At 48.3% G+C, this 18,735-nt stretch overlaps 1 protein-coding gene across 2 annotated transcripts in view; it reads right to left on the reverse strand.

Moving 5' to 3' along the window:
• LOC119402138 (DNA topoisomerase 3-beta-1) overlaps positions 1-18,735 on the reverse strand; it is a 42,188-nt gene that overhangs the window by 2,940 nt on the left and 20,513 nt on the right. Inside the window, exons 11-15 of one of the 2 annotated variants that reach the window (XM_037669259.2) lie at positions 17,788-17,997; positions 16,791-17,008; positions 10,716-10,896; positions 6,527-6,726; positions 4,755-4,860 (exon numbers count right to left, since the gene is read on the reverse strand). In XM_037669259.2, coding sequence (XP_037525187.1) covers positions 4,755-4,860; positions 6,527-6,726; positions 10,716-10,896; positions 16,791-17,008; positions 17,788-17,997 — 915 coding nt within the window. The remainder of the gene's footprint in view (positions 1-4,754; positions 4,861-6,526; positions 6,727-10,715; positions 10,897-16,790; positions 17,009-17,787; positions 17,998-18,735) is intronic. The other variant, XM_037669260.2, reaches the window with a different exon arrangement.

Below are 18,735 nucleotides of genomic sequence, written 5' to 3' on the forward strand. Positions count from 1 at the left end.
CGCCGGAAATAGGAACAGAGTCCCACAAAACTCCGAACATCTTTGGCGGATTGGGGTACTGGGAAACTGGTGACGGCACGAATTTTCTCAGGGTCCGGCCGCACACCAGAAGCATCAACGAGGTGGCCCAACACTGTAATCTGTTGGCGGCCGAAGTGACACTTCGACGAGTTCAACTGGAGGCCAGCATTGCGGAAGACGTCGAGAATAGCCGACAGACGCTCAAGGTGGGTCTCAAATGTAGGTGATAATACGAGGACGTCGTCTAGGTAACAAAGGCATGTTGACCATTTGAACCCTTGTAGCAGAGAGTCCATCATGCGCTCGAACGTGGCTGGGGCGTTGCATAGACCGAGGGGCATAACCTTGAATTGGTACAGGCCATCGGGAGTGACGAAGGCGGTCTTTTCTTGGTCTTTCTCGTCCACGGCAATCTGCCAATAACCGGAGCGAAGGTCTATGGATGAAAAGTAGCGTGCGCCATGGAGACAATCGAGAGCGTCATCAATGCGGGGCAAAGGATACACGTCCTTTTTCGTAATTCGATTTAAATGCCGGTAATCGATGCAGAAACGCCACGTGTTGTCTTTCTTTTTAACCAGGACGACGGGTGACGCCCAAGGGCTCGATGAAGGCTCAATAATGCCTTTAGCTAACATCTTGTTTACTTCTTCTTGAATAACCTGGCGCTCCGATACGGACACCCGATACGGTCGACGGTGAATGGGAACAGCATCACCTGTGTTGATACGGTGCTGCACAAGAGAAGTTTGGCCGAGTGGTCGATTGTCAAGGTCGAAGATCTCGCGGTAAGAAGCCAAAAGGCGGATGAGGGCGGCTGATTGCGCTGGGGGGAGGTCTGGGGCAATCATGGGGCGTAATGCCATGTCGAGGCTTGTGGTATCGGGTGGGCGACAAGGAAGATTGGAGCATACGTCTGCTGCAAAAGAGGTGACGTGGTCATCGGCTAAGGACCGCAACGTGGCGATTAAGATGCCTTGAGGGAGGACTTGCTTCGTGAAGCCGAAATTTATGACGGGGAGATGTACCCGGTTAGCGGCTATAGTTATGACGCAGTGAGGCACAGTGATGTCACGTGCCAGAAGTACATCAGTAATCGGCGTTACGACGTAGTGCCCATCCAACACGGATGAAGTCGTTGTGAATTTGGCGAATGTTAGGGCTTTAGGCGGTAGGCGGATGAAATCCGAGGTGCCGAGGCTGTGTGGGAGGTCGGGGTGAATATCTGGCTGAAGAGGAAGGTCCAAGCAAAGAGTACCAGCGGAACAGTCTATCAGGGCAGAATGGGTCGACAGGAAGTCCATCCCAAGGATGAGGTCATGAGGACAATTATGGAGCACCGTGAATAGGACAGGAACGTAACGGTCGGCGATGCTTATGCGAGCTGTACACATTCCAGTGACAGGAACAGTTCCGCCATCGGCGACGCGTACAGCTTTTGTAGTAGCAGGTGCGAGGACTTTTTTCAGTCGGCGACAAAGACGAGCACTGATTATGGACACGTGAGCTCCAGTATCGACTAGAGCCGTCAAAGAAATACCGTCCACATGCACATCGATGAGGTTCTTGTTCGTAGGAAGCGTCAACGGAGGATTTGGTTCAGAAGGAGATGATGCAGCACTACCTCCAGGAGCTGCACGATCTAGTTTTCCGTCGGGTACGATGCAAAGTTGGGCGGCGAGGGGTGGCGGCGGGGTTGGGGTGACGGGGAACGAGCAGGAGGGCGGCTGTTAGGTGTGTCACAAGTAGGGTCTGTACGGCTGGGCGAATACCGGCGAAGATCTTCATATGGGCGGGAAGGCGAGAAAAATTGGGTCCTATATGGCGGCGTCCAAGTGGCGCGGCAGTAGCGGGAGACATGACCAACGCGGTGGCACCGGAAGCAGATGGGTCTGTCGTCGGGAGTTCGCCATTCCGCTGGGTTGCGAGATCGTGGAGGAACGAATGGGTCACTTCGAGATGCATTCATGGGCATTGGTTGGGACGAGGGGCGAGAGACGGGGCAGGCGACAGGGAACCCGAGGTTGGCGAATTCTTGTCGTACGACCGCCTGAATAACGGAGACCGCGGGGGTTGGTTGTATAGTGGCATGGTCGAATGGAGAGGGCTGGAACGGCGCTGGACTTGCCGCTTCAAGTTCCCGTCGAACGATGCGCGTTACACTCTGCTCAAAGGGCGGTGTAGCGGCGGAATCGGAGCAGGTGGACGTGGCAGCCGTGTTTGGCAACCGAGAAAATTGAGGGTGCACACGACGGCTTTTGGCCGTTTCGAAACGGCGGCATTCTTGAATGATGCGGTCGATAGTCGAGACGTTGGTGTAGACCAGCAAATGGAAAGCGTCGTCCGCGATGCCTTTCAAAACGTGACCCACTTTGTCAGCTTCGGGCATTGCCTCGTCCACTTTCCGGCAAAGAGCAAGCACTTCTTGTATGTATGAGACATACGACTCAGTAGGTGACTGGACACGGGTAGCGAGCTCTTGTCGTGCAGCTGCGTGGCGACCGGTCGGGTTCCCAAAGATGTCACGTAGCTTCTCCTTGAACGTGTCCCAGCTGGTGAGCTCGGTCTCATGTGTTTCGTACCAGATGCGCGGGGTTCCGTCCAAGTAGAAGAGAACATTAGCGAGCATCATGGTAGGGTCCCACCGGTGAGTTTGACTGACCCGTTCATACAGGCGAAGCCAGTAGTCGACGTCGAGGCCAGGTTGCGCAGAGAATGTCCCGGGATCGTGGGGGGTGGGGACCGCAACAAAGGTTGTCGTAGGAGCCGCAGATGGAGATGGGGACGGGTTGTGATTGGAAGCCATGGCGAGAGGCTGGATGACGCGGCCACTGCGGAGCTGCGTGACGAGGACGGGGAACGTTCCACCTCCACCAAATATGTTACGTGAGTGACAGTCGCTTTTACAAGTCGCTATTCACAAGATATATTTGCAAGAATGGCTGCAGCACTGAGCAATCCGGCTCCGAGCTCGAGCAGCTAGCGACCTTCGTCCTCTTCGTCGGGCGCACACGCGCGTCGACAATATGGATTCCGGCAGCCTACATGTAGCAATATCTTGTTTGATGTATAAATTGTATGTTGAAGCATGCAAGAAAGTTACCCAGCTACAAACAGAAGCTTACTACATGCAGCAGATTTTTTCCGTTAGAGCACATGGAAACTAGTTGCCTATGGGACATATTGCTTTAGGAATCTGAGTAGCACCTTTGAGAACTTTACCCACTTTGCAGGATGCATGTCCGTGTTTAATGTACTATGGCACTTATTAATGAATTTATGCACTTCTGCACTACACACTTGCAGCACTTTGTAGTCGTCCTGCTCCAAGAATAATCTTAATTAACCGGGAAGCAACCAAATAAATAAGAGATGCCATAATAACAAGGTTCAAGTTAACCTGATTTTACTGTATAATGTAAGGATTCTTTTCTCTTGATTCTAGTCATTTATACTACCATAATTCACGATTGCCCTATCCTGCTACAGCCAAACATCAGTATATATTGGATTATTGTCTATATCGAACTCTTTCTGTATCACCTTGACAATTGCATGCATTTTTAATCTGTTACTTCAAATGGGGTCATATATCCAACTCCACCACTCCAGAGCATGTGTGCTTGTTGACAGGCATCAAGCCTTCCCACAAGACTACCTGCACTTCAGCTTTGCCATTGTACCCTCAAAGATGGCCGCGGTGCAGTGGGCATTCCAGGCTGCACACCCACACCATTCGCACCATTTGAACGTGGCAGTGCACAAATGTGGCATCTTTTGCTGGTTTCACAGCACATTGAATTTGACGCGCTCATTCCTCCTCAGTGTTGCTGCTTCGGGCGACTCGCGTGGGCATTTGAGGACTTCAACTTCAGCTGTCATTACGTCTTTGGCAGGACTCATGAAGCACTTTTCCAAGTAATAATCTACCAAACGCAGTACACTCAAACCTCATTATAACAAAGTCGCATTTGACATGAAAATAAATTCGCTATATCCGAAAATTCGTTATAAGCGTATATCCGAGCCATTGTATCTATTACCAAGGCTATTCTTAATTTGCTTCGTTATAGCAAATAATTCGTTATATCCGTGTTCGTTATATCCAGGTGTGAGTGTATCGCAGTTTATTGCCTCACAAATCGATTGCCGCAAAATGTTTTCGAATCCGTCACGACTGATCGGAGTTACAGTAATTTGTTGCACGATCTAAGCACTTTCTCTCTCCTTTCACCCTGATGAGCGAGCTGGAAGATACACAGGAAGGGATGACACAGGGAAGTAAGCTCTGTCACACGCACTCTAAAATGCAGTGAACGCGACTGCTTTCTCCGGTGTTATTCCGGCAAGTGCTAGCCTTGCTACTCTGTAATTTTAATGCACTACAGAATGTAGCACCAGGCATGTGGCAGCACTCCATAGCCGCCATGTGCCTTGAGAAAGTGGCAAGATTGTGCTTCATGATGTGTGCTGATGTAGCTTCTTTGTAATCCCCCTTGTGTACCTTCCAGTGTGCTTGTCAGTGTACAAGAAGACAGAAAGCATTTAAAGTCAGTGACTAGTTCCAGTAACTCTGCTCGTTCCTGATGAATTAAAAATTTTTTGCGGCAATCAATTTACAAAGCAATAAAATCCGATGACTACTGGGAAAATTGTTGTAGGATCCCTTAAACATAACCCAGGTTGAGACCAAGGAAACGCACATTTGTAACAGCGTGCAGTTTTCAACTTACAAGCTTGTACTCCACGCTGACCAACTGGCTGCCACACTCATCACACGGCTCGTCTTCCACGCACACTTTCCGGGCATCCTCGCAAAGCTGGACGATCACATCGCACCTGGGCAGCAAAGGAGTAAGACAAAATGGCCACAATCAGATTAGACACCAACATCATTGGCATGTTTATACCATATTCACTACAGGATGGTCTTTTCCTCCAGTAGCAAATACCAACTGTCTGCATGTTTGTACAGAGAGAAAGTATGAGAACACTTGGAAATGCATGTCGTTACTTACCTGAGATGAAGCACACTGCCCAAATGCATTACAAGTTCAATTATACCATGTTTCCTTTTACGGTTTTGCTACATGTGCCACCATGTGCGTGCTCCACACTGAGAGGGTTACCAAAGGGTTAGAAAGAGAGGTTACAATAAACAATATGCAAAATTAAAATTTTGTAAGCAGAATTCCACGCACATCTACTTTGCATCAACTAAGATGTCCGGCCGCAGCAACCGAATTTCGATGGAGACAAAATGCTACAGGCTCGCGTACTTAGAAGTCCAGGTGGTCAAAATTTCCGGAGCCCTTCACTATGCTGTCCCTCATAATTGCATTGTGGTTTTGGGACACAAAACCACAACAATTTTTAATATTGTGATAGCAATTATATGGACACTCTCGACGGGCTTTTGCCAATCGCCGTCATGTTCCGTATAAAGTTCAAATCGATCACATCGCCCTACGCATAGTATGCTCTACGCTCAAGTGAAAGCACATGAGCGCTGGTGACAAGCGAGGCTGAAGCAGAGATGAAACAAGCCGGCCCGTCTCAACTGCACGGAGGGTGCATGCGATAACATCACCCTGTGTGCGAGGCCTTCTGTCAATAGCTCTTCAAGCAGAGAGGAAACGCCCCGCCCGTCTTGAAGGAGCATGAAGGGACACTGGGAGAAAGGGGTGGCCAGGACCTGTGTCGCTCGAGCAGCAACTGTGAACTTTGATCATAACAGTGCGATCGCTGGTGCGGGCACTATCTAGGCAGGCATCAGCAAACAGCTAGTATACCCTCCTATGTGCTGTGCTCTAATCACAGAGACTGCATGAAAACCACTTTTTTTCCCTGGAGTGACTGTCAACAGCATTTTGTAAAGTTGCGCGAGACCGCATCCAAAAGAGTTAGCTGCAAGCATTACTTTGTATGACAATACAATTTGTTGCTATCGCATTCATCACTTCGCCCTTGCGGTGAAACTGTGATTTTTTTTTTATCAACCAAAATGGTCAAACATCTGCTGACCATCTCGCTGAAGCCAAGAGACACGCTTTGAAAGACTGGATGACGTGAGCAACACAAATGTGTTTTATGCACTATAGCACACATCCACAGGTAAGCACCTTAAGCACATTTAGTACACATGGTGTTAGGCTCCTTGCACCCTTACATCCTAGTCACTCACTGTTACTGATCACACCAATGCTATCATGCTACACCACTTTTTGGTTCTCCTGGCCATCAGTGGCCATTATCATTATCAATGGCCATCAATGGCCATTATCATCATCAATGGTCATCAATGACCAATGGCATTGATGGCCACAATGGCCATCAATGGTCATTGTGCCATGAAATGCCATACACCATAATTGTCATCACCGATGAGATGACCCTTTTTGCCTGATCCAACAACAGTGTATTTTGCCGCGTTAACAGCGAGTTAACACGCACACACACATGCATGCAAGCAAAGAGGGGCGGGCCACAGCAGGAGACAACCCACCTGTTGCAACCTATCTTCCACTTGGGAGCCGACGCCGGGTCAAGCACCAGCACGCCAGACGTGCATTCGGGACAGACTGAGATGCCGTTAGCCATCATGGAGTGCGGGCAGGTTGGGTGCGTGCAGGAGTTGCAGCCGATCTGGCGGCCAGTGTCTCGGAATGGCGGGTGGTTGTAGCAGTAGGGGCAGAAGATGAAGCTCTGGACAGACAGTGAGAGCAGGAGAAGCCAAGGATGGTAAAATGCGTGATCAGTTCCTAATGCAATGAATGTGCTGCCACAGTCGTGCAAGCAAGATAGAGTTGGCAAGGATGTGAAGTTGGGCTTGCTAGTGATGCATGACTGTTTGCAAAGATCAAAAATGTGACGCAGGACAAGAGATGGGACGAAGAGGAGTGCTAACTTACAACAACCTTTATTTCGAAGGGCGTACAGGTATATATATAGTACTCTTAAAATGTTAAAAAACAAACCAAAAACCATTCAAGAGGCACACACTTGCCATGCGTGAGCAACTTCCTGAGACTGCCAAGGCGCGAACACACTGGCAGAAAAACGTGCGTGACATGTTGCCAGTGGCAAAATGTGAGCCTCCAAACCTGCCGCGCGGCAGCATTTTCGTGCCACGAAAGGAATGTGTCCGTGCGCCATTTTTCGCAGCGCTCTGCACAGCGCTTTCTGAGGAGCCCAATCAGAGCGGCTCCATCACCCCTTCCGTGAGGCACACGCTCGGTGGTGTAGCAGGGCGACCAGGCCGGATGATGACTGATGGCGAGGCTCATTTAGCGCTGTTTTGGCACGGTCAGGCTTCTGGGGGCTGATACAATCCTCTCCAGGCTGTAGTAAATTTACCCCACAAAATGCACCTAGGAAGAGGCAATGTCAGCCTTTATACTCCCATGACAATACAACAAAGAGAGGCTCGCCGTGAGCTGGTGTGACTGTACCGCCGCAACAGCATTTCTTTGCTGCCGGTGAGTTGCGTGCGTTTTTCTGCTAGTGTGTTCCAGCCTTAAGCTTTTCACGCATGGCAAATGTGTGCCTCTTGAATGGTTTTTTTTTTTTTGCATTATAGGAGTGTATACCTGTACGCTCTGTTAGCGCTCGTCTTCGTCCTTTCTCGTGTCCTGCGTCAAATTTTTGCGTTACGTGAACAGCTGAGATAGTTTTGGCATGTTCGCATATCTACAGCGCTCGCAGATTGAAACACAACCGTTTAAGGCCATGTAATGCACATAGTACTTTTGTTTATACTGTCTTCAATTCATGTCATATCGGCGTAATTTTGACTGGAACATTTACATAAGAGCCAACATAACCTTCAGCGGCTAGATTCATAGTGACGCGATGCAGTTATCTAGGAATCATGCATACCAGTTGTTATACCAAAAGTTTTGAGGTCGCGTTTCACTCTGTGAGCATTTTACATTTTAGTCTCACTATAACACAGTAGCACTACACAAACATACCTGCGCTCCATCTGATATTAGTTTTTGCTTAAGCGAACGCAGACATGTTTCTCTGACCACTGATTTTCAGCATCAAAGAAGGTCGAGAGCCTCAAAAGTTCAAGTAGCTTGCGGTTAGGAAAGACTTATTTCTGCAAACCATGAGTAAGCACGGCACAGTGTTGTGTAGGGGAGCAGGAAGAAGAATGAAAGATAGAAGAGAGTGGAAAGGAGATGCCACCTTGGTGTAAGAGTACCCACACCACTGAGGTTCAGGTCGGGGTACCTCTCCCCCAACCAGACAAACCAGTGGGTGCCCAGCGGCACTAGGAATTGAACCCAGTACTTCCACATTGGAGGTGGACGCTTTACCGCCGGACCAACAGTGCATTCGGAACACCATTACGAAAATATACGGCCAAGCCTTTGAGCACTTGGAATAATTTTGTACAGTAGACTCTCGTTAAACGCAACCTGAAGGGACCAGGAAAATGCGTTCTGTTTCAGAGGAGTTCGGTTTACTGAGAGAGGAGCAGGGGTGCAGAATCCAAGTACGAAACCAATCATATTAGGAGCAGTTGTTCCGTTTAAGCAGCAGTTCCGTTTAAGAGATTTCTGTTAACTGAGAGTATACTGTATAAGAGCTTTTCTGAAGCCAGTTAGGGTTTCATATTTGGTGGTGCCGCTCTGCCGTGACATCACGAGCCAGAAGGTTATCACATGGGAGCAGCCCACCGCGGCATCGTGACACCCGCACCGACTTGCTCGGTAGTCTTCTATGCCACTGACATCATTCTTTGAAATAAGAGGCGATCTAGCAACCCAGAGTAAGCACTGAAATGCCACAATGTGTTGCTCTTATGCGGTCACTTTCTGCACTATGACATCAGGATACAATAGCATAAACTTTGGAAACATAACTGAACCTAGCTGCACAAAAAGGTATTATAATAAATATATTTAGAGTGCTTGACAGTATATTTTCTATGCTTTTGATGCCCCAGACCTTCATTTACAGAAAAGTAAGAAATATGTCAGTACTCCTTTGAGTATGTATTTTGTTTAGTCTTCCATCTAAGCTCCGCACATTTTTTAAACTGAAATGTGCGCAACATTTCAGACTCTAGTCAAACGCACCTCCAATGTCCCTCCCTATACAGTCGAACACGGATACATCGAACCCACATATATAGAATTTTCGGCTATATCGAACTCATAAATTATCCCCTTGAAAATCCTTTCTAATAGTATAGAAATTCGCACGTCTATATCGAACGGTATTTTTACCCGCCATCGGATATATCGAACGCCGCGCGAGCTGGAAGGCGTGCTTCGGCACTCGCTGAGCCCCGCGACCTTCGCGGCACCGCGCCTCAGCCGACACACGAAACGCTCGAAAAACGCGAGGGCAAGAGGGCTCGGACTGTACACCTGCTGGGCGCACTTCTCCAACTTGCGGAATGGCTTTTTTTTTCTCTCTTTCTCCTATGCTCTCCGCGTCACCGTCGGCTCAGAGAGCAGGAACGAAGGAGCCGGCGGCCTCCTCCTTTCACCTTTTCTTTCTTTTTTTTTGTTGCTGTTTTATGAGTGTTGATCAGCCAACCACAGCCCGCCCCTTTCGTATTTGCTCAGCCAACCACAGCTCGCGCCTTTCGTACATCGCTGCTGCCCTCGCAGGTAGCCTGGGCGCCCGGGTAGCCATCGCCGCCATCGCGACTGATCGCGAGCTGCTTTATTGGCGGAGTTCACTTCCGTGAGTTGTCGCATACCACCACATTCCCTCTTTGTATGTGTGCTCCCCTGCGAGCTCAAAAACATCGAGCTGAAGTTTCTGCTGGCCAACACGACAGCGAAGCTGCAACTGCTCGACCAGGGCATCATCAAGTCCTTCAATCTGGGCTGAATGTTGACCTGCCTAGGTGCCATTCAAATGGTGATGGTCGCCTGGCGAGACATGATGACGGACACAGTGGCCAACTGCTTCCGGAAGGCAGGCTTCGTGACGGCGGAACTTGCGGAAACCAGTGAAGACGGCGACGACAAGCGCATGGACAACGCATTTCGTGAGTTGTCGTCCCTCTTACCCGGCTGCCGTTCCACCCGAAGTGTCTGCGGACGATTTTGAGGAAGCGGACTGCAATGTTCAGGCTGTTGTGAGCCTCACTGACAAGGACATTGTAGCTGCGGTCGCAGGGACCCAGGATGCCCTGGCCGACAGCTCAAGTGGCAACAAAGATCGTCTGGACGAGGCGGCGGCTACACGCGCGTACTACTCCGCCGCTGAAGTGGCGGCAGTGTTCGGCTTGATTCACCATTTTTGAGGTGACAGGGAGTGAACCGGCCTGTCACACCTGGACAGCCTCGATAAGATCGAGGCCACCGTCTTCTGCATTTCGAAGACGAAGAAGCAGACCAAGATAAGCGATTTTTTTTTCGCGCAAGTAAAACATTCTGTTGCATTGTGTGTGTGGAATTAGTTGTCATTCTTGAATGTGCCGATTGTAGGTGATCGTCCGCCACTGGTAAGGTCTCGGGGCCTGTATTTCTTTATATCGAATTTTTCATATATTGAACTAATTCGCGATCCCCTTCGAGTTCGATATATCTGTGTTCGACTGTACAATGGTTTTAATTGAAGCATGCTTAAACAACCAGTGCACCAAGTTAAACCCACTTACACAGAGTTAGAACAGATTAGGAAATAGTAGCATGCACCAACGGCTATGAACAAACCGTACCAACCTTTCCTTTCGTGCCGCCGTACCACTGCAGCAGCTCAAAGTCGTCGAGGGGGCACTTGAGCTCGCGGTACGTTCGCACGCTGCCATTCTGCGGTATGCTGTGAGTGTCGTTGCATTGCACGCAGTGCAGCCGGCTCGGCTTACTGGCCACCAGCTTTAGGTACCGCCGACACTTGCCGCACCTACAGTGAAGCAACAAAAAAGAATTTTTTTTTTTTTCACTATCTTAGAGGGCCCTCCGATACCAAAATCGAAACCTCGAGATGTTTGTGTTGTTTGATTGTCCTCACCCCTCTCGCTCTGTAGTTGGGTCCATAGAGTTTCCTACAATACTTACTAGAGGGAACTCTGGCGCTCGTGTCTATGGGAGCTGCAACGCATAGCTCTTCAGCCAGCATGGGAATGATGGGTAGCACACGGATTTGTCTAAACTTCGTTCTTTCGGCTCCGTTTCGCTCTGCGTCGCCTGCATCCTTTTTGTCGCAAAACGAAGTTCAGCGAAAGTCAGCAGTTCCACTTCACCATTTTAACCTTTTTAGGCTCACCAATTCAAATCTGGTCACAAAGTTCAGCAACGGTCCATTCTTTTATCCGAAACGAGCACCAAAACACAGCAATAAACAAAGCCACAAGTGCGTTCGAAGCCGTAAGCACGAAGATTAGGCAAATCCGTGTACTACCCATCATTCCCATGGTGGCTGAACAATTGCAGCGCCAGAGCTCCCTCTAGGTAATTGAAAGAAACTCTATGGTTGGGCCACTCTCAAGGTGAGTTGGGCTGCTTACGCCAGGAATGCTTTTCTTTTTCCTGAGGAGACATGCTCTTAACAGTCTTCACTCATACTGAAGCACCCACATCGTTTCATTCTTTACCGCGCACAGGGCCCCGATTTGAAAACTGCGCTGTCAACGCCATCAAAGCTTGAGAGCACGTGGTCTGAGGTGCTCCCCCGCTGTCGGGCGCTAGTTTCTTATGATTTTAGGCGGGCGTTTCGAAGTGACGCTAAAATTGGTCACAATTAACAATGCTAGCATTAATTATACGATACGTTAGAGCATCTACGATTCAAGTTCGGCATTACCGGGCACAAGGCTACATGTTGCAGCAAAAAAGTCACAAGCGAAAATTTTGCTGCCAGGGGTCCTTTAGGCAAAAACCCTAGATGCCTCATCAAACGCGAAAAGTGACCGGCGGCGGCGTGAACATCATCATGTGACGATGTCAACCTATAACTTCGTCATGACATTGCAGGTCACCAAAACTGATGATGTCATCATGACATCACGCAACGTGACGTCACGTGATGACATCATCACGTGACATCATTGCTTGGTCAAACGTGGGCCGATCCCGAAAGCACTGCAAAGCCATGTGAGGTGCAGAAACCTTCCACTGCCTATGATACCGAAGGCAGTGCAAAACAATGTCGGGTGCAGAAAGCTTTCAGAAGATCAATACAGTCAATACAATTGTAGATCAATACAATCAAATGAGAAGAAAAAGAAGTGGCTTTCGGCTTCAAGTCTTCTGAGGCAAACGCATAAGGGACCGTGTGAATTTTTGCCAACGACTTTGAGGCTCGAAAGTGTGCTAGTGGTTGGAGATCTCGGTGAACGTTTGGCAACACAACAGTGGCAAAGAACAAAACAAGTGACACAGATCCGCATCGACTTCGAGCTGCTGAAAGTTAGCACCAACGTTTGTTGCAAACATCTTTTGTTCCTTCTACCTTCCTTTCTTTTCTCCCCACTGTTAACTTTCGCAAGTTGCAGGCACTTCAGAAAGCATGCCTGGAAAGGCCGGACGATAGACCCTTTTCATAATTGTAAAGCTAGCTTTCCTGTGAAGCAGTTAGCCCAACTAATGGCGGCTAGCCACTTCTACAAACAGCATGTTCAAGTGCCACTATTTCTACATGTACCATTTCATTAACAGGCCTTCGGTAGTTGGATTCATGAACCGCTCAGCCAGTTAGTGCAGCACTTGCAGCTGTCATGCATGATTACTCTTTGTCAGTCACTGCTTTCACCACAGCTCCACAAGCAGGAACAGTACGGTATTTCATAGCAGTGACTTCTCCAATTCTAGTGCCTTTTTGTGCTTTGTATGTTTGGCCAGTAGGTAGAACAATGATCCGTCCACATTATCAAATATGTCAGCAGGCTTGAGCATTCAATGACAAGACTAGCTTAGAATTGAACACAACAGATGCAGAATACCCAGCCAAGTTAGGCTCGCAAAAGGCAAAGCACTGGCTGTGCAAAAGCAAAAGAAAAACAAAGTCGCAGAAGTTCGCTAAGAAATGCTTCGCATTTAAAACTTGGAGGACATTTGAGCTTCAAGAGTAGAACACCATAGCGTAATTGGGCCCAATGTGCATAGCCTTCTCAATCTGCTAGCCTGGCTTCGGTTCTCGGTGCATGCCTCAACCGTGTCGTAAGGAAATTAACGACTGTGTGCGTAACATTAGCTGTTCCAAACTATCCTAGAATACCTACTGCAAGTACAGTTGTTAAGTGCCCACTACACCATAATTCTTCCTTTTGCGGACCAGCGAAGGGCCCTTTATGTGTCTGTAAAGTAAGATGCGAACCTACGCAGCTGCTCACTTTGTTGATGCTTTTGCTGCTGATGATGATTGAATATGTCTGAGCGCTTAGTGATGGGTGGGCTTTTAAAACACCCACTCATCGCGCAATTCACATGTTTTGACGCCTGGCGCGATTATACGTTTCGCAGTCTTACATGCGTTAGGGAGACTCCTTCCACTACATGACATTTATATAGCGTTTTTTTTTTCCCAAAGCAGTTTCAGGCAATGGCGTGGCTTTGTGGTAGAACACCTGCTTGCCACACAGACAGCCTGGGTTCGATTCTCACTCGAACCTAAAATTTTTATTATTTATCTTATTTGCATCTTCGATTTTTCGGTTACAGACAAAATGATTTTTTGCTCACAACCAACGATGCCGACACCGATGCCAACATGGGAATTTATGTGAAACGAACTTTTTAACGTTATCGCGTAAAAACTTTGAGGACACTTGAGCTTCACCTCCAAGAGTGGAACGCGACAGCTTAATTGGGCCCCCCCCGTTCACATTATTTTAAAACCACTATGCCGGGAAATCGTCTAATCTGGGGAAATCCACACCGCCACAAAGCCACACTTCAAGGTAAAGTGTGCATATCACCTACACTCCAATTACCTTTTTTTTCTTGAAGCTTAAAAGCGTGCAATACGGGTTTATATGGACCACGTATGGTAAATTTTGAGATGTGGCCTATCTTACTGCTTACAACTTGTACCCTGCGACTCTTAAAAACCTGCTACTGTTCCAATTTGATACTAATTGCCGTTCATTTCAACTTCGCCTCACACCAAAAAAGTGTTATTTGCACAAGCCTCATTTGCAATATTCTATGTCCATGTGCTTCGAGTCGTTGACTAATTCGCCCTTGCGGTGCGAATTGCTACCATCCTGGTTAACTCACTTGGTACAGCGACCGCCCCAGAAAGGCCTTGGTCCCGGTTTCGATGCTCGGATCGGGACAAATTTTTATTCAACCAGAACTTTCCATTCTGAGAAATCCGTATGGATTTCCTTGTTGCTTCGTGCTATGAACAGGTACCTATAAATTTTCCCTTTCACAACCTTTCCGCCGCGTTGCGGGATTCCGTTGAATTCATTTGCAAGCCCACGTACATGCAAAAGGCAAAAAACAAAGCCAGCAACCTCTTAAGGGACACTAAAGAGCAAAACGATTTTCTTGTATTAGTAAACTACTTCTTCACGATGCCAAAAACACCACGCTTGCTGCAAGAAGGTGCTTAGTAAGCGAGAAATCGTGCCAAAAGGAAATGTGGGTGCTGACGCCACCTTGAAGTTTCCGCACCATTTGCCATGACGTCACATATTTTGACGGCGCCTATTAGCGCCTACGCAGTTTCTAAACGATAAAAATGAAGTACACTGTCCTCTGAGAGGGCCATAGAGTTAACATACCAAGTTTGAGGAAATTTTGTTGAGCCAATGGCGCCAAAATACCATATACAGTAGAACCTCGTTGATACGTTACCGCTTAGTACGATTTCCCGGCTCCTACGCTCGAAATCACGAAAATTAAAAATAACCCAATACAGCTGTGTGTAATACGTTCCGGTTAATATGTTCCCGGAAAATACGATTATTCGGCAGCAACATTCAGCACCGCGGAAAACCGTGGTCGTATGATACGTTTTGTACTCGGAAACTCTCATTCAGGTGTGCAAAAAGGGCCCTCTCGTGTACTTGTGAAGCGCGAAGTGGCAGACAGCCGCCGCGCGGCGACGGGCAGCTTCTCCGCAGTGCCTTTCCCCACTCCGCGCTTTCTCTGCTTTGCACAATTGTCCCCTCCGTGTCTTCTCCGAATTGCTCGATCGCCGCTCTCTGTCAACCACACATCGACCCGAAGGCAGGCAACGACGCTGGCTGTCAAAATCTTGAAGCGGCTTTAAATAAAGAAGCATTTTCTCTAGCACTTGGCACCATTTTGCTGAGCATTGCAAATCCTTCATCCGTAGCACGGTAGATAGGTGCACACTCGTTACACACACTTTTTTTGTTGAGACCCCATGGCTACAACAGCCGGGGCAACTAACAATGCGGCCCAAAAAATGGAGGCTGTCTCTCCTCCAGTCCGCCACGGTTCGGTACAAGACCGACGGAAACGCTCATGCCACCGCCGCATCGCCGCCGCTGCACAACACGCCCCGACAACATAACCATAGCAACGCCTGCCATTGTGCCCAGTGAATATGGCCGATAATTTCCCCCACACTTTTCTCCCGGAGCGATTTGTTTTTGGGTTGCTCCGCCCGGCGCAATTACAGTCGGCGTTCATTTTTCTATGGCTGGGCAATTCTGCCTACCAGCGGATCGTCAGGAAGCTGCCAGAAAAAAATTGTTCTGGAAGATATCCAGAAGGTTTCTGGTTACCAGACGCCAAAACGAGACGGTGCACCTCGCCGCCATCTTTGTGAGGACTCGACAGATCGCAATGCGGGCTCTTGGGGACTTCACCTTCGGTTGCCGTTACGCTGGGTGTTATCTTTTCAAGCCCGTTCCGCCGTGCGAGGTGATGCGATTACGAGTGACGGCAAACACACCAGCGCATGTCTCAAGTTAAGACAGAACGCATACTGATCAGTGCGAGTGTGCGACGTAGTATGCGATATCCGCGAACAGCTGTCGCTTTCGGGACGCTTATCACTTTCGCGAGATTTCGCATATCGTGTAGTACCGCGATTGTTACATCCACTGCGAAGAGTTGAGCTTGTTAAGCCTTTAGCGGGGGCGACAGTTTTCTTCATGGACGGGGCGAGTCGCGCGTGATCTTGCGAGCGTACGTGATCATATCCCAAATGCGTATGCTCGAGAATGTCACTTCCGCCCTTCGGCAAACCTAGCTCCACATTTCCAAGCGGCAATGCAGAAAGAACCGACGCTCATGCGGCGCAAAGTTTCGTCTGCTGACACGGCGGTAGCGTTTCTTTACATTTACGCTGATTGTCCCAGAGTTCGATTTTGCAATATTCGAGTTGTCTCGGGATTTCAACACAGGAGACCACAATGTTATTTCCGGTCAGGACCGGAACTAGCTGGCTGACCTCTGGCTGCCAGCGAGATTCCAGGAGTTTGAAAATCGAAAAGTCCCTCTATGTTTTTTGAGAAATATAAATGTTTTTTGCCTTTGCACCTCAATATGGGCTTGTCAGCCTCAATTTTTACTCGATTCGGATCGTACGTTTTCCCGGATTGTACGTTTATTTTTCGCTTTTTTTTCGGAAACGTATCAACGAGGTTCTACTGTATACACTTTGAAATCCGTGACGTCACACGTGGAGATTTTGGCGCGATATTTAAAAATGAAACTTTGAACTTCATGTTCTCCTTTATTAATACACCTATGATGGGGAAATTAACGACATTCATAGTTCTCAAAGTAGCAATTTATCAATCTAAACCGATCCATTCTTCTCTTTCGTGACCCTTTAACCCCTGACCATGCAGGAAAGTGCTCAGTGACGCTAACCTTGACAAAGGCTTCCCGCTGTCTGAGAGTGGGGTGAAGGTGACCTCGAAGAGCTCGTCCATTTGCATAATGCTGGTGACAAAGTAACAGAACTTGAGCTGGAACACGGTCAAGGTGTGGCTCAGGATGGCGTCGTAGTCGGCCTTGCCCACAGCAATCAGGTTTAGTTGTTGCTCAACAGCCGCTCGCATGGTCGGTAGGATCAGATCTTGGTCAATCTGGAAAGGATGCGCGTGACACAAGAGATGGGTCATTTTCGCAGAGTTTTTAGATGTTTCGAACCCAAACATTCCAAGCTAACAATAATAATTGTTGGAGTTTAATGTCCCAAAACCACAACATGATTATGAGGGACATCGTAGTGGAAGGCAATATGGAATTATTTTCCTAGTATAATGTGTACTAGTTTTTAAAATACCATACAATATTTCATGAGCACATTGGGGAACTAAGATTGCTTCTAAACTGAGAGAGTCACAAAGCAAATCAGCATATCACAAAATCTGGGATCTGAACTGTCTGCAGTACAAGAAAAATTGATGTTCTAAACCCATTGGAACAAAAGTTATATAGTACGTTGAACATTAGCCAGTGAGTCAATTTCAAGCTGGGATTTTACTCATGAATGTTCAACAAACCATAACTTTTGTTATAATGGGTTTAGAACATCCATTTTTATTGCACTGCACTCAGTTCTGATTCCAGATTACTGTGACATGCTGGTTTACTTTGTAACTTCCTCAGTTTAGAAAAAGTCTTTCTTCCCAGAAGGCACATGAAATACTTTGTATTTTAAAACCTACACATTAGAATAGAAAAATAATTGCATACTTGAAATCAGCACACAAATATACATAAACTCAGGCAGTTGCATCAAAATCAATCAAGAAATAAAAATATTTTTTCAATTGCCATGTCTCCCTTTAAATGGTTTGTTGTTTAAAAGGCAACTACCTCGATCTGCAGAAATGACTGCTTATCGTTGGCGTGAACACACCTTTTGGTATCCGTGCACGAGGACGATGCCCAGATTGGTGGGGATGAGGCGTCGACCCGCGCCGACGGTCACGTAGTTCCGCTGGCAGATGTTGTTGATGTGGACCGGAATGGACGCATCCGTTCCGATTCCATGCTTGTCCATCAGCGAAATGAGCTCCGACTCCGTAAGGTAATCTGGTGGGTTCGTCTTCTGCTCGGCCAACTTGGTCTGAAGGAAAAAGGAAAGAACAAAACAGATCGAAAACGCATGGAGTAGAAGTTAGGGATGGTGTCTTAAAGGCGCCCTGCAACACTTTTAGATGCGAAAGCATCTTATGCTTGGGGGCAGTGTCCGTTCTGCGGCGTCCGCACCCATACTGCGCATGCGCCAACTCTCCCCCCCCTCCTCGCGTGAGCGCGAGGAGGGGGGAGGTGGCGTGGGCGCCACCTCCGCTTCGTTTCTCCTCTCCCGTTTCTCTCTCTCCGCCACAGCTGTGCGCTCGTACATAATGCGGCGCACACTCGCTCCCGCTGCACTCTCTTTCACAACGGCGCTATGGATGCTCGCGAAGCTGAACGTAAACGGCAACGCCGGCAAGTGAATCTCGAAGCTGCGAAAGCGCATGTTCACTGTGCTTTCATCATTCTCTCTGTGCAACGGTGTGTGAAACGCCATGAACAACTGTCAACGTCAGCGCTAGTTGCAGCGGCAGCGCCACCGCCTGCGGCAGCAGAGGAAGGCTCGGGAAGCCGAACGTAAATGTCAGCATCGGCAAGCGGTATATAAAATGCCTCGACAATCCGCCGTCTCATAAGTCACATAAGAGAAACGGAAACTCGATGCGCACCCCCCGCGATGCTTTCGCATCCCACCATGGTTGCCCGTAGGGGAGATGATGTGTTTCGGCATGGTCAGAGAATGCTGCTGATCGGTAGTCGAGGCTCCTGAGAACAAACGGGCCAAACA

This window comes from Rhipicephalus sanguineus, chromosome 8, assembly GCF_013339695.2.
Source record: "Rhipicephalus sanguineus isolate Rsan-2018 chromosome 8, BIME_Rsan_1.4, whole genome shotgun sequence".
NCBI classification, from domain to species: Eukaryota; Metazoa; Arthropoda; class Arachnida; order Ixodida; family Ixodidae; genus Rhipicephalus; species Rhipicephalus sanguineus.